This window comes from Bison bison, unplaced genomic scaffold, assembly GCF_000754665.1.
Source record: "Bison bison bison isolate TAMUID 2011002044 unplaced genomic scaffold, Bison_UMD1.0 scf7180017864291, whole genome shotgun sequence".
Classification (NCBI taxonomy): domain Eukaryota; kingdom Metazoa; phylum Chordata; class Mammalia; order Artiodactyla; family Bovidae; genus Bison; species Bison bison.
This window is the reverse complement of record NW_011494863.1, coordinates 2,884,310-2,899,218: the sequence shown is the minus strand read 5'-3', so window position 1 is coordinate 2,899,218 and position 14,909 is coordinate 2,884,310. Positions and strand designations below refer to the sequence as shown.

The 14,909-nt window shown below is 47.5% G+C and overlaps 1 protein-coding gene across 2 annotated transcripts in view; it reads right to left on the bottom strand.

Moving 5' to 3' along the window:
* Positions 1-490: 490 nt before the first annotated feature.
* Positions 491-14,909, bottom strand: part of KIAA0141 (KIAA0141 ortholog) — a 14,717-nt gene continuing 298 nt past the window's right edge. The window contains exons 2-13 of one of the 2 annotated variants that reach the window (XM_010850404.1): positions 14,264-14,378; positions 14,050-14,173; positions 12,420-12,567; positions 10,755-10,916; positions 10,411-10,499; positions 10,214-10,310; positions 7,045-7,187; positions 5,733-5,891; positions 5,547-5,639; positions 3,006-3,165; positions 1,813-2,055; positions 499-1,074 (exon numbers count right to left, since the gene is read on the bottom strand). In XM_010850404.1, coding sequence (XP_010848706.1) covers positions 1,814-2,055; positions 3,006-3,165; positions 5,547-5,639; positions 5,733-5,891; positions 7,045-7,187; positions 10,214-10,310; positions 10,411-10,499; positions 10,755-10,916; positions 12,420-12,567; positions 14,050-14,173; positions 14,264-14,378 — 1,532 coding nt within the window. In that variant the 3' untranslated portion in view covers positions 499-1,074; position 1,813. Of the gene's footprint in view, positions 1,075-1,812; positions 2,056-3,005; positions 3,166-5,546; positions 5,640-5,732; positions 5,892-7,044; positions 7,188-10,213; positions 10,311-10,410; positions 10,500-10,754; positions 10,917-12,419; positions 12,568-14,049; positions 14,174-14,263; positions 14,379-14,909 lie in introns of both variants that reach the window. The other variant, XM_010850403.1, reaches the window with a different exon arrangement.

Below are 14,909 nucleotides of genomic sequence, written 5' to 3'. Positions count from 1 at the left end.
GGCCCGTGTTCAGGGCAGCCCTGGAAAGGGAGTAGAGGGCAGGGGAGGCACGGGAGCCGGAGGAAGCTTAGGGCTCCAGTGGCGAGACCACTAGAAGTGGGAGGGGGTGCGGCCGGCAGAGAGAGAAATGTGGAGAACTCCCCTCCTCAGATCCTACCCACTTGGAGCTAGCCATGCTGGGTGGTCTTTCCCATTTGAACAGTTCCTAGGGGCTTGGTCCTCAGTCCTTCCCACCCCGCACCCTCAACCACATCTCTGCTATTGAACTTGGGCTAACATCCAGAAGCCGGGGAACAGCTATGCACAAATTCAGTAATTGGAGTCATTAGCGTTGACTCAGAAATCATTTTTTTCTATGTCTCTCTCTTGGAGAAGCTTTTAAGACCCTTTAAATTGGTTAATGGAGAGTTTAGATATGAGGATGGAGCCTCGGCTTTCAGCTTCCCCTGCCCGTCTCCCTGGCTTTCCCCAACATACTCAAGGGCAAGAGTGATGAGATAATCTCCAGTATCTCTTTTATTAAACTCCCATCCATTTCTGATACAAACCTTTCACAAACGAGGATCTCGAAATCTACACTCTCTGGTACCAAGACTCCGGGGCTCAATCTCCCTCCTGTCGGCAGGACGATAATAAGGCTTTCACATAAAACTGCAGTGACAACTGTACAAAAGAGCCCTGGGCCAGGGGTCAAGAGGCAGGATTCTAGTCCCGGCCTGATGACTCACAAACCCATGGAAACAGGGCATCACTCTGCCTCCTGGGGCCTGAGTGCGCACCAAGGTCCTTTCGCAGAGAAATGTCCCATCTCAGCCCTGGCGGGTAGGAGGGCAGACGCCGCTGCCCTTGGTCTACAGTTGAGGAAACAACACAGCGAGTCAGGCCACTGCTTCGAGGGGATGTGGCCAGAACCTGGGTCTTTATACACTTCCCTCTTCTTGACTGTGCTGGCCAGGTACTTAAGGTTCTTTGGGGAGGCAGGTGGATAACTGGCCTCCTCTTTGGGATTCAAGTTGTGGTATCTCTCTGAGAACTCGCAGGCTCCATCTTTAGGGCTGAGTGAAGTGTGAAGGCCTGAAAAAGTCAAACAGTTACATCAGGCCTTTGGACACTAAGCTCCTTCCTTCCAAATCAAACGTGAAATGGAGACAATCATGGATCTAGTGGAAATGAACAAAAGCGGCATGATTCAGCGTTTCCTGAGCTGTAGGCGTTCACGGAAGCACCCCTTTGGATCTGTGCTCCTTTATGCAATGTCACAAGGTTTTTCTCGAACTGGATTCACTATTCTTTAATATCTGTGAGACTATAATATGCTAATCACATTTTATGATATAAACAATACAAATACTAAAATTAAAAAATATTAGCTTGAATGCTACCTAAAATCCTCTTGCGAACCACCAGAGGCACACACATCAGATGCTGGCAAAAAATTATGTAGTCTGAGCCTGAGGAAACTGAGGCCAGGCAAGGGGGAAGGGAAGTGATTTCTCAAAGACAAAGGCCAAGGCAAGGACCAGGGTCTCTGGCCCCTTCAGTATAAAGTTTTCCCCAGGTCAATGAAGGAATCTTTTATGCATAGATGAAATGACTGTGAATGCTTCCACAGCTCATTTGTGGGCCTACGAGAAGTGATCGGAGTCATCTATTAGCCATGTACTTGAAATGGCTCAAAAACCTAAGCTCCCATGGAATTTCCACCCCAGAAAGGGATACTGACACCCTATTTTTGTTGCCATCTGACCTCCTTCCTGCCCGCCCCTCCCTCCAGCACCAGTGAGAGGTCCTGGTGACCGCATCTTATCTCACCTTAGCCAAAACCCAGTCTGACGAGACTCCTTTCCAAGGGGTAGGGGTGTTGGGGAATGGCCCTGCTGGGGGCTCCAGGGCTGGTTCGGAGATGCCCGCTTCTACAGAGGAGGCCAAGGTTCCCTGTGCTTGAGGCATGTGGCAGGCAAGAGGCTCCTGCCAGCAGACTCCTGTTCAGGCTGCAGAGAGAGGGGCTGGAAAACGACTTCAGTCCTCTCACTGCTAGGTCGCTGGGCCCTGGGACTGCGAGGAGAGGGGAGAGCAACTCTTACCCTGTGTTCTTGGACTTCTACTTTGGAGCAAGGGTTTCTTAAAGGACTTGGCTCCCCTGGCATTGTTCACCAGGTCAGCCAAATTGAGTCAGGGGTGAGCAGGGCTCCCAGAGCCCTAGACTGTAAGTCAGGGCCTGGAGGCAGCCTCAGGATAGTGTCGCTCCTGATGAGTCATCTGAGAGGCCACCACATATTCAACACCTACTATGCGCCAGGCTATGCTAAGCCCTTGGCTGTGATCTCATCTAATCCTCAATGAGTCTCCAGAGATCGATTCCAAGATGGCAGAGTAGAAGGACGTGCCCTCATCTCCTCCTGTGAAAGTACCAATAACTAGCTGTTGAACAATCATCAACAGGAGGACGCGGGAACCCACCAAGAAAAGATACCCCACATCCAAAGACAAAGGAGAAGCTGCAATGAGATGGCAGAAGGGGACACAATCACAATAAAATTAAATCCCATACCCTCCAGGTGGGTGGCCTACAAACTGGAAAATAACTGTATCACAGAAGTTCTCCCACTGTTGTGAAGGTTCTGAGCCCTACATCAGGCTTCCCAGCCCAGCGAACTGGCAAAGGGACTGGGGATCCCCAGGAAATCTGACTTTGAAGGCTGGCAGGATTTGATTACAGGACTTCCACAGGACTGAGGGAAACAGAGACTCCACTCTTAAAGGGCACAAACAACCTAATGAGTTTTCAGACGTGAAGAAACAGAGGTGCAAGAACATGCAGTCCAAGTTCAGTGACAGAGCAGGAGTTAAAACTCAGGTTTGATCTGTCAAACTCAAAAAGCTGGGCTCATACCCACCACGGGAGCAGGAAGTAACAGATAGACAGAAGGCTACCGTCACCTGCTTCTCTGTTGCAGGGTACTAAGCTCAGGGAGGGACCTGATGACTGTGATTCTCGTCTGTACCTGCTGCCTCCGTGGAGAAGAGGGCCCGCAGCCTCTCCTGGGCGGGCGTGTTCCCCAGAGCTGCTGACTGCTGGTAACATCTCATGGCCTCTCCCAGACTCTTCTGTACCCCAAGGCCCTTCTCATAGCAAATTCCCAAGTGGTATCTGCTCTGTGAGTCCTAAAGGAAGAAACGGACAGACACACAGATGCACACACACGAAGGACTGAGAACTGAAATGCTGGGAGGAATGCAGGAGGAAGGCACAGCAGTCAGCAGGCTGGTGCTTCACCCCCGCAGGGTCAGGCCCAGCCCCGACTCCCTCACTGGACCAAGGGGTCTCAACTCTGAAGAGCCAGAGGCCCAGAACAGAGGAAACAGGGATCTCTCCACCCAGAGCGATTCCAGCCAGAGCAGTGTGGAAACTTGCTGAGGATGGTACTGAGAGTGTCCAGAAGCGAAGTCTGCGAGAGGCACTCAGTCCTGCTATGGGAGCACAAGGAGTCAGGCCCCTAGGTTTGCCTGAAAGAGCCAGGAGCTGTTTCTCCTGGTAGAGGGTAGAGGCTGGGCTTCTGCAAGCCCTATATGCCTTCCTGATCTCTGCCCAAATGGTTACAAAGCCTATGTTACTGAGAACATGTTCCTCCTCCTTTGAAAGGTTAAAATGCTTTTATCCCTTTCCCTTTGGCTCTGGGTCCTCTCTCTCTCTCGCTGAGAACTAGCAGTATCAGGTAGGGATTAGGAACCCAGTCTGTACAGCCAGATGTCTGAATTCCAGTCTTGGCTTCGCCACTTCCCAGCTGTGTAACTTCAGACATGACAGTCTATGTCTCTGTGCCTGTCTCCTCATCTGTAAAGTGGGACTAAACAGCACCAACCTTATTAACCCTGTGGTTAAGATTAAATGTGTCTTTACATGGAAAGTGTCTAGATTAGTGTTGTTATCACACTTGTCATTGCCCACATTGTTAATCTCTCCCTCTCTGTAATAAATATTTTCATTATATTCAGCCTCCCAATCATGGTTCCATTTTTCTTCTGCCTTCTAAAATCAAATTTCTGGAAAGTTTCTGTAACATGTAGACCAGAGTCTATGTAATAAATATGGTAGACTCATGGCTACAGGCCAGGTTAGAACACAGTCAGGTCAAAATACCCATGCTGTTATGCACATACGTGTTATACAACATCCCTTTGTGTACTTTTCCACCTGGCCTGCTGGGTGACTAACACAGGCCAGGGTGTCCCCAGGATTGTCCCTCATACGGTCCCGAGGCCCACCAGCTCTAGGAAGGCTCTGCAGCTATTTCATGGAAAGGCAGGCACAGAGGCTAGTACTGTTTGATGACACTGGTCCCCTTTTGACGGCTACTACAAATACTTTGGGCTTCCCATGTAGCTCAGTGGTAAAGAATTCGTCTACCAATGCAGGAGAGGTGAGTTCAATCCCTGTGTTGGGAAGATCCCCTGGAGTAGGAAATGGCAACCCACTCCAGTTTTCTTGCCCGGAAAATCTCATGGACAGAGGAGCCTGGCAGGCAAGTCCATGAGGTCACAAAGAGTCAGACATGACTGAGCATGCATGCCACCACTGCAGATACTTTGGACAACACAGAGTGAACAGAGTGAAAAAGAAGTATTCTGATGCCCAAGAGTTCACTGAAGCCATCACCATGTTGGCCAGAAAGCAAAGAGGAGCAGCAGCCCTTATGCAGGGAAATTCTAGTACATGGCTACTGCTGGCTTTAATTCAGGGCTCCTGGTCCTTCAAGATACAACTCAAAAAATATATACACTGGTCAGAGACACTTGAGGATACAGCAGACCCACAGATGTCTTTTCAGTGATTCACAGTGACATAAAGCTCTGAAATTTCCTGCATTAAAAATATCTGTTTAACTCAATATTTCCTGAACCTATCTGAACATTTTTTCCTTTTATTATTTATGCTAATGCTCTCTGGAACAGACTCTGGGTCATGCTACCTGGATGCCAATCCCTACTTCATAGACAACCAGACATCCTCTACCCCCCCAAACTGCTCAATGTCTTCATCTCACGTGTCTTCTGACTTCCCTGGACTAAGTTCCTTGTGATGGTACACCTTTTATGTGTGTGCTTTACAAAATGCTTTCACACTTATTATCTCAGTTAGATTCTGATCCTTACGACAACCCTGTGAAGCGGTAGGCAGGTCAGGCAGGCATTATTACTCCAATCTTAGAGATGAGGAAAAACAAGTGACCAGCTCAGTAGTATGCTAGTAAATGTCTAACAACTAGCTCTCTAAGGAGAAAAGCCCTGCTATGTAGCATTTGGCAATTCTGTGGTGCTAATGCTCCTCCCACAGCTGATTTCAAGCTAATGACAATTCTTCTACGCTGGTGTGAGCTGACATCAGCACACCACTGCCCAAGGGGCACACAGTAAGTTAGCAAGAGTTAAGGCTTGAAGCCGGCCCAATGCTCCTATCAACCTTCTTCTAAGCATGGTACCCATTCCCAAATCCCTTCCTCTATCCGATTTGACTCCCATCATGCCTGGATATGGAGACCTCATACCCCATTGTTGGCTGCAAGCCAAAGATATTTCACAGCTCTCCGCTCGTCCACGTAGGGCTCCTTGGTGAAAAGCACCCCGAGGAAAGCTTGGGCCTGTGGTCAAGGAGGAAGGAAAAAGGTATCCTGGTTACTGCCTAGTTCCACATGCCCCAAGTACCCAGGAAAGACCCTACCAATGGCACTCACCTCTCGTAAGCCTGAGTCTGCAGCCCGCTTCAGCATGGACACTGCCCTCTGCCGCTCAGGGTCCCACGAGGAGCCTGGGTCTTGTAGCAGGCACCTTGCATAGCGGTACTGAGCCAGGTTGTGGCCCTGGCTGGCAGCCAATTGGTAATAAAAGGCTGCCTAGGGTGAAGGGAAAAGTAGCCAGTCAACTGAGAACTCTGTAGGCTGCCTTTTTTTGGAATGAAGTTTTAAAAAGTTATTTTAATTAAATAATATACAATCATTGTATCAATAGATTAGTCAGAAAATACAAATAAGTCAAAAATAGAAATAAAATTCCAAGAAATCCTACCTTCTGAAGATCGTTCTCAGTTAATATTTTAGTGTACAGCCTTCCCCCATATGCTATAATATTAACATATATATACACATTATATATGTATTCACACACACATATCTAAGTGTGTGTGTGTGTGTGTATGTAGGGATAGAGAGAACTGCACTATTTTGTAACCTATTCTTTTTTCACTTAACACTACACCCTGGTGGTTCAGTGATAAAGAATCCACCTGCCAATGCAAGAAATATAGGTTCGATCCCTGGTCAGAGAAGATCCTACATGCTGCAGATCAACCAAGCCTATGTGCCACAGCTATTGAGCCTGCACTCTATAGAGTCCTGGAGCTGCAATTACTGAAGCCCATGCACCCTAGAGCCCATGTTCTGCAACAAGAGAAGCCACCACGATGGCTTTGTTGTACTGCAACAAAGAGCAGCCCCCGGTCTCTGCAACTAGAGACAAGCCCATGTAACAATGAAGACCCAGTACAGACAAAAATAAAGAAATAAAATAAATAAAACTGTTTAAAAAGCTGTTAGTTTAAAAAAAAGTAATACACCATGAATACCTTCCCCTATAAATAAATATAGCTATAGTACATCATTTTTAAGGCCAACATAGATGTTACTAACCAATTCTCTATTGAAGGAACTTCAAATTGCTTCCTTTTTTTGGGCCATCATATACAATTCTAAGAAATAACATTCTTATGTACAGCATCTTTGCCTACCCTACTTTTTAGAATTAATTAATCCATTCATCAAGGTAACATTCTAGGTCATGAGGATATAGCTGCAAAGAAGAAAGACAAGGCCCCTGGCCTTCCTGTGTTTGGAGTTTAAATTCTGAGAAGCTGGAGACTTATTTATTTTTCCCTCCAGGCTTGGAGAGAGAAGCTGGACTTTCCCAAGCCCTGCCCCCTGCTCATTTCTGCAGGTCACTATGGGCAACGCAGCACAGCAATGGGCCTGGGGGCAGGAGGAGGTGCGGTACCTTGCTGGGGTCCCTGGGGGTGCCCCTGCCATGCTCGTGACACAAGCCCACGTTGTACTGTGCTTTGCTGTAGCTGCGGTCTGCTGCTTTCTGGAAATAAGAAAAGGCTGCCATGTAGTCCCCATTCTTCATGTTCTCTGTCCCTGTAAGAAAGCACAGGGTGTAAACACAGTTTCCTCTGTGAACTTCCCTACATCCTCAGTCAGATACCCAGAGGCTCCTTCCTTTCTTTTTTGTGCTAGACACTTTGCATGTATGTATTTCCATCCTCTGAGTATTTCCATCCTATACTCCATCCTTCTCTTGGGAACAGCATCCTAATTTCCCTTTGGGAACAGCCCTCCCCGCAGTGCTGTCAATCAGTGTGTGTCTGCTCTTCCCAACCAATGAGACCCTCTCTAAGGAATCTGAATCTGAATCTTGAATCTGATCTCTCCTGTTGCAACAGGATAGAGAACAGCCCCTGCAGGTTATTCTGATGGCAGCACTCTGCAGACACTGATGCTCAGTTACTGCCCTCTAGATTTCTGGAGCCTCTCTGATTCCTGTCCTTTCTGATTCCTTGGCAGGAAGCTATAGATCCCAATAGATTCCTTTTGTGCTTAGGTTAGCCAAAGTGGGTTTAGGCTGCTTGTCACCAATGTAAGATAACTGATAGAGCTGATACTGTTAATCCTGCTTTATGAGAAAACTGTGAGAGATAATATAAGAGAGCCCAGCTCCAAAGCCCATGTTCTTTTTATCATCCGAACAAAAAGGAAAACAGGGAAGAGGCTGGGCATGGCCTACTCTCAACTCTAAGCCTGTTTTTCCTGCCTGGGATGCCTTTTTCTGCCTCCATCATCAGGCCATCCCAACCTGCTTCTGCTCTAGAATCTTCAGACCACACTCAAGCTTTAAACACTCTTCTGGCACTTACTTCATATATAAGCCTTTTTCTAGGAACTAAACTGTTTAGAGAGTACAAGCCCTGTCTCCTCAATTAGACTGTAAAATCCCGGAGGCAGAAGCAGAAAAAGAATGTAGAAGAAATAACTCTGCACAGGGTGAAAGCTCTATACAAATGCAAAATATGATTATGGCTTACGCTCCCTTTGTGCTCTGCCACAGTGCTGAGCACTTGCTGAATAAATGAATATGTATATGAAGGAAGGAATGGGCAAGAAAATTCTCAGAAGACTGTCTGCCCATCAAAAATCACAAAAAGCTAATGAGGTGGAAGCTGGGTTCCATTCAGCTAGCAGTGAATGAGTCACCTCCTGACTGCCTGAAAACTCACTGTCAAGGGTTCACAGAGCCCTCTGTCCTTGAGGAGGAGACTCCAGAGGGCAAAGGATTCTACCCTGTCTCCATTCCCCACACTGGCTCCTCTGCCTTTAACCTAGACCAAGTCACTATCACATTTTGTTTAACCATCAGCTCCAAGCTAGTTTCCTGTTTCCCTTCTGGCATTCCTATGATCCACATCTGTCTACACAGCAGGCAGAAATTTTTTCTTTTCTTTTTTTTTAATTTGGCTGTACTTACATCATGCAGGATCTAGTTCCCTGACCAGGGATCGAAAGAAGGCTCCCTGAATTGGGAGCACAGAGTCTTTACCTCACTAGACCACCAGGTAAGTCCCACAGGCAGAGAGATCTTTGAAAAAGTAGATCAGATCACATCACTGCCCCCGCTTCCTGCTGCAGTACAAAAGCCCTCCAGTGGCTTCCTGTCTTACCCACTGTGGCTCAGAGGTCTGATCTGATCTGGCCCCTGCGTGTTTCTCTAATTTCATCTCTTTCTACTCTCCTGGTGATCCCTGAGCTCCAGCCACATTCACCCTTTTTTCCCTTTAAACAAACAAAACTCAATCCTGCCTCAGGACCTTTGCACTTGCTATTCCCACAGCTTGAAAGCTTTCTCCAAACAGAAACAAGACTGGCTTATTTTTGTCAGCCAGGTCAAGGATCTTTCCATCTATGATTCAGTCAGATCAAGGCCTTCCACATCAGAGCTGCTCCTTGCCCAAGTCACTAATGCATCCCCCTGTGTAATTTTCTCCATAAGATTTATCATCAACTGAAATTCTCTTTTTTGTTTGTCAATTTTTGTTTTTCTCTTCCTCAGCTCACACAACAGCTCCATGAGAGTAAGGACTTTGTCTTGTGAATCACCGTGTCTCCAACAACTAAAACAGGGCTTAGCAAAGGTGACTGTTTAATACATCTGTATTAAATCCCAGCCTTTTACCCACAGGCTCATTAGACTCCAAGAGATGCTGCTGGGGGTCTGGGTCTCCACATGAGAAGGCCTGAAACAAGCCAGGTCACTGTGGTGAATAGGACAAATGTTGAGAGGTATCTGGGTCTCCAGATGTGGGTAAGTAAGGGCACTTGAGGGCCTGCACCAAACCTCAGGAGACTGTCTTTGCCTAAGTGTGGCAAAAAATTCAAGGTATCATTGCAAGATTTTTCTCCTTCTTACACAGTAACAGAATTTCCAGGTAAGCACATGGTCGTTCAGCTAATGACTACATTTCCCAGGCTCCTCTGAGACTAGATATAACTTCAAGTCTTCATTCTGGACAATAATCTGTGCAACTTCTAGGTTGGGAAGGAGTGGTTCTTCAGCTTTCTCACCTTTCCCCTTCCAGCTGGAAAGTATTTGCATATGAGGCAAATGGGACCTTTAGCCTGTTTTAAGAATGGCAGAACTATTGGACTGAGAATAGGTCCCTGACACCACTGAGCCATTATGCCAGCTTTGGTCGACATACCTTGGAGAAAACAAACTCTCTCATGTTTATTTCGGAGAAGGCAATGGCACCCGACTCCAGTATTCTTGCCTGAAAAATACCATGGACAGAGGAGCCTGGTAGGCTGCAGTCCATGGGGTTGCTAAGAGTTGGACTCAACTGAGTGATTTCACTTTCACTTTTCACTTTCATGCATTGGAGAAGGAAATGGCAACCCGCTCCAGTGTTCTTGCCTGGAGAATCCCAGGGACGGGGAAGCTTGGTGGGCTGCCGTCTATGGGGTCACACAGAGTCAGACACGACTGAAGCAACTTAGCAGCATGTTTATTTATGTTATTATTAGGCCATTTGCTGCCCTGACCTTATTTGACCTACCCCATATCTTTCCCATTTTCCCATCTGCCTTCCTTGAGGCAGGGTCCACCCAGTTACCTAGGAAGTTGAAAGCAATGGAAACACTGAGCTGGAAGAGCTGCTGAATGGAAGTCACGGCCTCCTCGAGGGAAAGACTTTTTGATTTCTCTTGTTCCTGGGGAAGAAACATAGACTCATCATGGGACAGTTCCCTGGGAGTGCTGCCTGTCTAGGGAAATGTTACGGGGATCCAGGTGGCCACATCTGGACAATACCTGCTTTTCGTCAGTGGGCTGAGGTTGGGCCGGCTTTGCCTTGGACTTGAAGCTACTGCTGGCATGCAGGAAGCTGATGTCACTGGGATCTGTGAGGGAAAGGGCAAAGGAGGAAGGTGTTATTTCTTTTTTCTCCCACTCTCCCAGTGCCCCCAGCCTTCCAGCCAGCACCACCGCCAAGAACCAAAATAATTCCAAATTGCCCCAGAAAGCATGAGGACTCACAAGAATGACAATTCCCTTAGCTGGCATATGCAGCAACAAAAGTCCATCTGCCCAATTCCCCACCCCCACCCCACCCCACCCCACCACAGATCTTCTGCTTTTAGTAGCTGGGGCCATACCTTCCTCAGAGGGATCCTGATGCCTGGCTGCTCTCAAGGAGCTGGGTGAAGCGACGCTTTTAGGCTGAGTGGAGGATTCATCCTGGCCCAGCCTGCATTCCCCGAGATCAGTGTGCCTGGGAGCTGGGCTATCAGGGCTGGGCAGAATGTGCCTCCGCAGTGCTAGAAAGAGCCAGTGAGAACAGTCACACCAGAAGGGGATCAGTTCAGGGCTTCCCTGGCCATCCAGGGGTTAAGACTCTGTGTTTCCAATGCAGGAGGCGTCGGTTCGCCCGGTTGGGGAACTAAGATCCCACATGTGATACAGCCAAATAAATAAAATTAAAAAAAAAAAAAAAGAAGAAGGGGATCGGTTTCCTCTACTGGGACTGACTGAGCTCTCCCTGAGATTTTAGGGGCCAAAGGAAGAATCTGGAAACTCCTGAGATATGTCCATCACATGCCTCCTCCTCCATTTCCTTGGCTGGCTTCCCTCCACTGGGGTGGAAAGAGGCCCACATTTCTGCTGATACCCACATCCCTCAAGCATAAATCTCTCCTTGGCTTGAATTCTTTCAGCAGCAGGGAGGCATCTACTTTATTCACTCTTCTAGTCCGGCACTTAGCACTTGGTTTGATGGTAATATTGATAATGATTGTAGTCATAATAATAAAGGCAAGAACTTAAAGTGATACTTACTGAGTGCTTACTACATGCCAGGCACTGTTCTAAGTCCTCCACATGTATTGACTCATTTAGTCCTTCCAAGAAACCTATGGGGTGTGTTTTATTATTTCCTCATTTTACAGGTGAAAAAACGGAGGCACAGGAAGTTAAGTGATTCATCCAGGGATTGCCCTGGTGGTCCAGTGATTAAGAATCCACCTTCCAATGCAGGGAACACATGTTTGATCCCTGGTCTGGGAACTAAGAACCCACGTGCTCTAGGGCACTGAGTACTGCAACTAATACCAAACATGGCCAAAAATAAGTAATTTTTTTTTTTTAAGTAATTTGTTCAGGGACACAAAACTAGTTTCAGCAGTTCTGGGCTGGAATTCTGACAGTATGACTCTAGACCTGTAACCATGACACTGCACTGCACTGCCTCTGTTCCATGGCACATGATAGCCATTCAATAAGGTGGCTCAGTTGGTAAAGAATCCACCAGCAACTGCTGGTGGGTACTGCTTGCAATGCAGGAGACCAGAGCTCGATCCCTGAGTCAGGAAGATCCCCTAGAGAAGGTAATGGCAACCCATTCCAGTATTCTTGCCTGGAAAATCCCATGGACAGATAAGCCTGGCGGGCTATAGTCCATGGGGTCACAAAAGTTGGAAACAACTTAGCAACTAAGCCACCACCACAAAGATTCACTTTTTAATGAATGACTAACCAGAGAATAACCTAAATGGCTGAGAACTGGGCAGGGAGCCACACCTAGAATCTAAAATCTCCTGGACCCCTGCACGGCTCCCTCCATGGAAGGTGAGGGGAGGACCCTGGAGGCAGGTGTGGCCCACACCCTGGGTGGATAGAACTTCCTCCCATTCCCCTTCCTCTGACTGCAGATAGGAAAGGCAAGGAGCCTCTGATGGCTCTTTTCCTGAGGTGTGTCCAGAGATGCTTCCTGGCCCAGAGAAACTCCCAGCCCAGCCATTCTGTCCCTGGGACCGAGAACTCACAGGAACAAGGGTGCCTCAAGGGAGATGAGAGGAAGCGGTCCAACGGACTGCACCAAGAGCAGTGCTCCACTCGCCAAGGTCCTGCTGGCAGGGATGTCTGGAAGTGGATCTGCCTCGCCAGCTGCAGGGCCAATACGGCCAGAGTGCCCTGGGGAAGACAGCATATAATGGACACAGCTCTCCATCGATCAACTCCTGCAGTCCAATGTCACTCCCTTGAGAAGCCTTTCCTGATTTCTGGCTGTGACCGATTGCCCACTACACACTCTCACAAGCACCCAAACTTCCCCTGTGGAGCCCAGATCACACTGGTACTTAAACAGTCATCTCTGCAATTATCCATCAAGGTCTGTCTCTCCTGTTAGTCTCTAAGCACTACAAGGGCAGGAACCATGTCTGTTTTGCTCACCTATGTATTCCTAATAGACCATAGATATAGTCTAGTAGATATAGACTTATCTATCCATCTATCTATATAATCTAGTAGATACAGGCACCTAATAGATACAGCACTAATAAATAAATGTTGAATAGATGAATGAGTGAGTGACTGAATAAACAAGGTCAGGCTTTTTCACATGTGCAGTAGTGACAGAGCTCAGGGGTGACATCAGGACCCCTGAGATCCAGACCCAGTTTATAGAAGGACTCACTACAGGATCACCCTAGGGTTCATATCATTGACACAATGGGAAAACACCCCCTCTCCAGGATGTGTTGTGCCCCTAGGCCACAGCTCCCCAGCGAGAAGTGCCCTTGGTGTGGAGACATTCCAGGCTCAGCTCTGCTGATGACACCAAATTAAAGATTAGAAATCTGAGGCTCAGAGAGGTCAAACCTCGTGCCCAAAGTACATAGCATGAAAGTGAGAGGGATGAGAAATGATGGACATGAGAATGATGTGAGTGCCAACTTCATTTAGAGTATCTTAAAAACAGAACCTGAGAGGCAAAGATTCTGCCCTGATAGACCTCCTGTCAGCTCATGTTACTAAACCTCTGTCTTTATAGATCAGAGTCAACAAATATTTACTAAGTAACTGTTACAGGCCAGGATGTGTACTGAGTGCTTTCACAAGCTATACTAGATACAGCAACCAAGGCACAGACCATAGTAGCTAACAGCATGAGCTCCAGAGTAAAATCTGGTTCTTCTACTTAATAGCTGTGTGCTCTTAAGAGTGTTACCTAAACTTTCAGAGCCTGAGTTTCCTCATCTATAAAATGAATATTATATTTCCTCTGTAAAGCTTTGTAAGGATTAATATACAGAGAATCTATTAATAAATAAAAAGTTAGCTATTTAGTAATATTTAGTTGTAAGCGTCATGAAGGGAAGAATCATATCTACCTTGTTCTCTGATATGTCCCTAAGGCATAGCAAAAAATGCCTGGCTCAATGAAGGTGTTCAATAAATCTTTACTGAATAAATGGAGGATTACATACAAGGGGAGCAGGGGGAACAGGATCAGCAATATCTCCCCAAATATGCTCCAACACCATGGGTTACTCAAATTTTGAGTGTGGGCACATTGATGCCCTAGCTGTTGTTTCTATAGTTGCTCACACTTCCATACAGGATCATTCTCATCCACAATGAAGGTCAAGGAAAGGACTGGGGAAGCCTTACCCATGATATGGCATCCCACAATGTGTTTCGGGAGCCACGAGCAGACATCCACTGGAAGGCATCCTTCCATCCATGGGACTTTGGGCCCCTGCTTGTGCCTGGGCCAGGGCAGTGGGGGCTGGACCTAGATGTAACAGAGGCTATCAAGTTCTGGCCTAAGTGAGGGTAGAGGGAGGCCAGGGAGCACATGGGTGACAGAATGGCAGTATCTCACCTGTCAAAACTGGGCACAGGAACCAGCAGGTTGGAGGAGGTAGCCTGGGGCCCATCTGGGCTCGAAGACTTGGGGGTCACCCCACGAAGGCCAGGTCCCAGCAGACGGGGAAGAGCTGTACAGGGCAAGGATCAGTCACTTTGACATGAACGGGATTGAGGCAAGGACGTATCCACCAGTCTTCCCTCTGACCCTTGACAGAGCCCCACCCCAGGAACCCAGGAAACACTGGCACTTGCTTCTGCAGAGCTTCTTTAACAAGGATACACGTAAGAATCTTTTGCCTACAACAGATTCCAGCGTGCCACCCCAGAACCAAACAAACCAGGATCATTCAGGGTTGAGCTATTTTGAAAAAGTTCCCTGGGTGATTTCTAGTGCCCTTCTGATAACCACTATTCTAAAAAGACCATTCATTCAAACACAAACTCTCGCTCACAGTTTGGAGCGCTTTGTCTCTATAAATCTCGCGTCTTTCCATTGGCTCCGCCCACTCTGCTGCTCATCTTTCCTGTACTCTGCGCACTAACTCCGGCTACTTGACTCCTCCCCTTCCAATAACTCCACCAACTCCTAGGCTCTACGCTCCACCTTCTTCCCACTAACCACTCCCACACCTCAAATTCCAAAGACCCCCGCCCCCCCC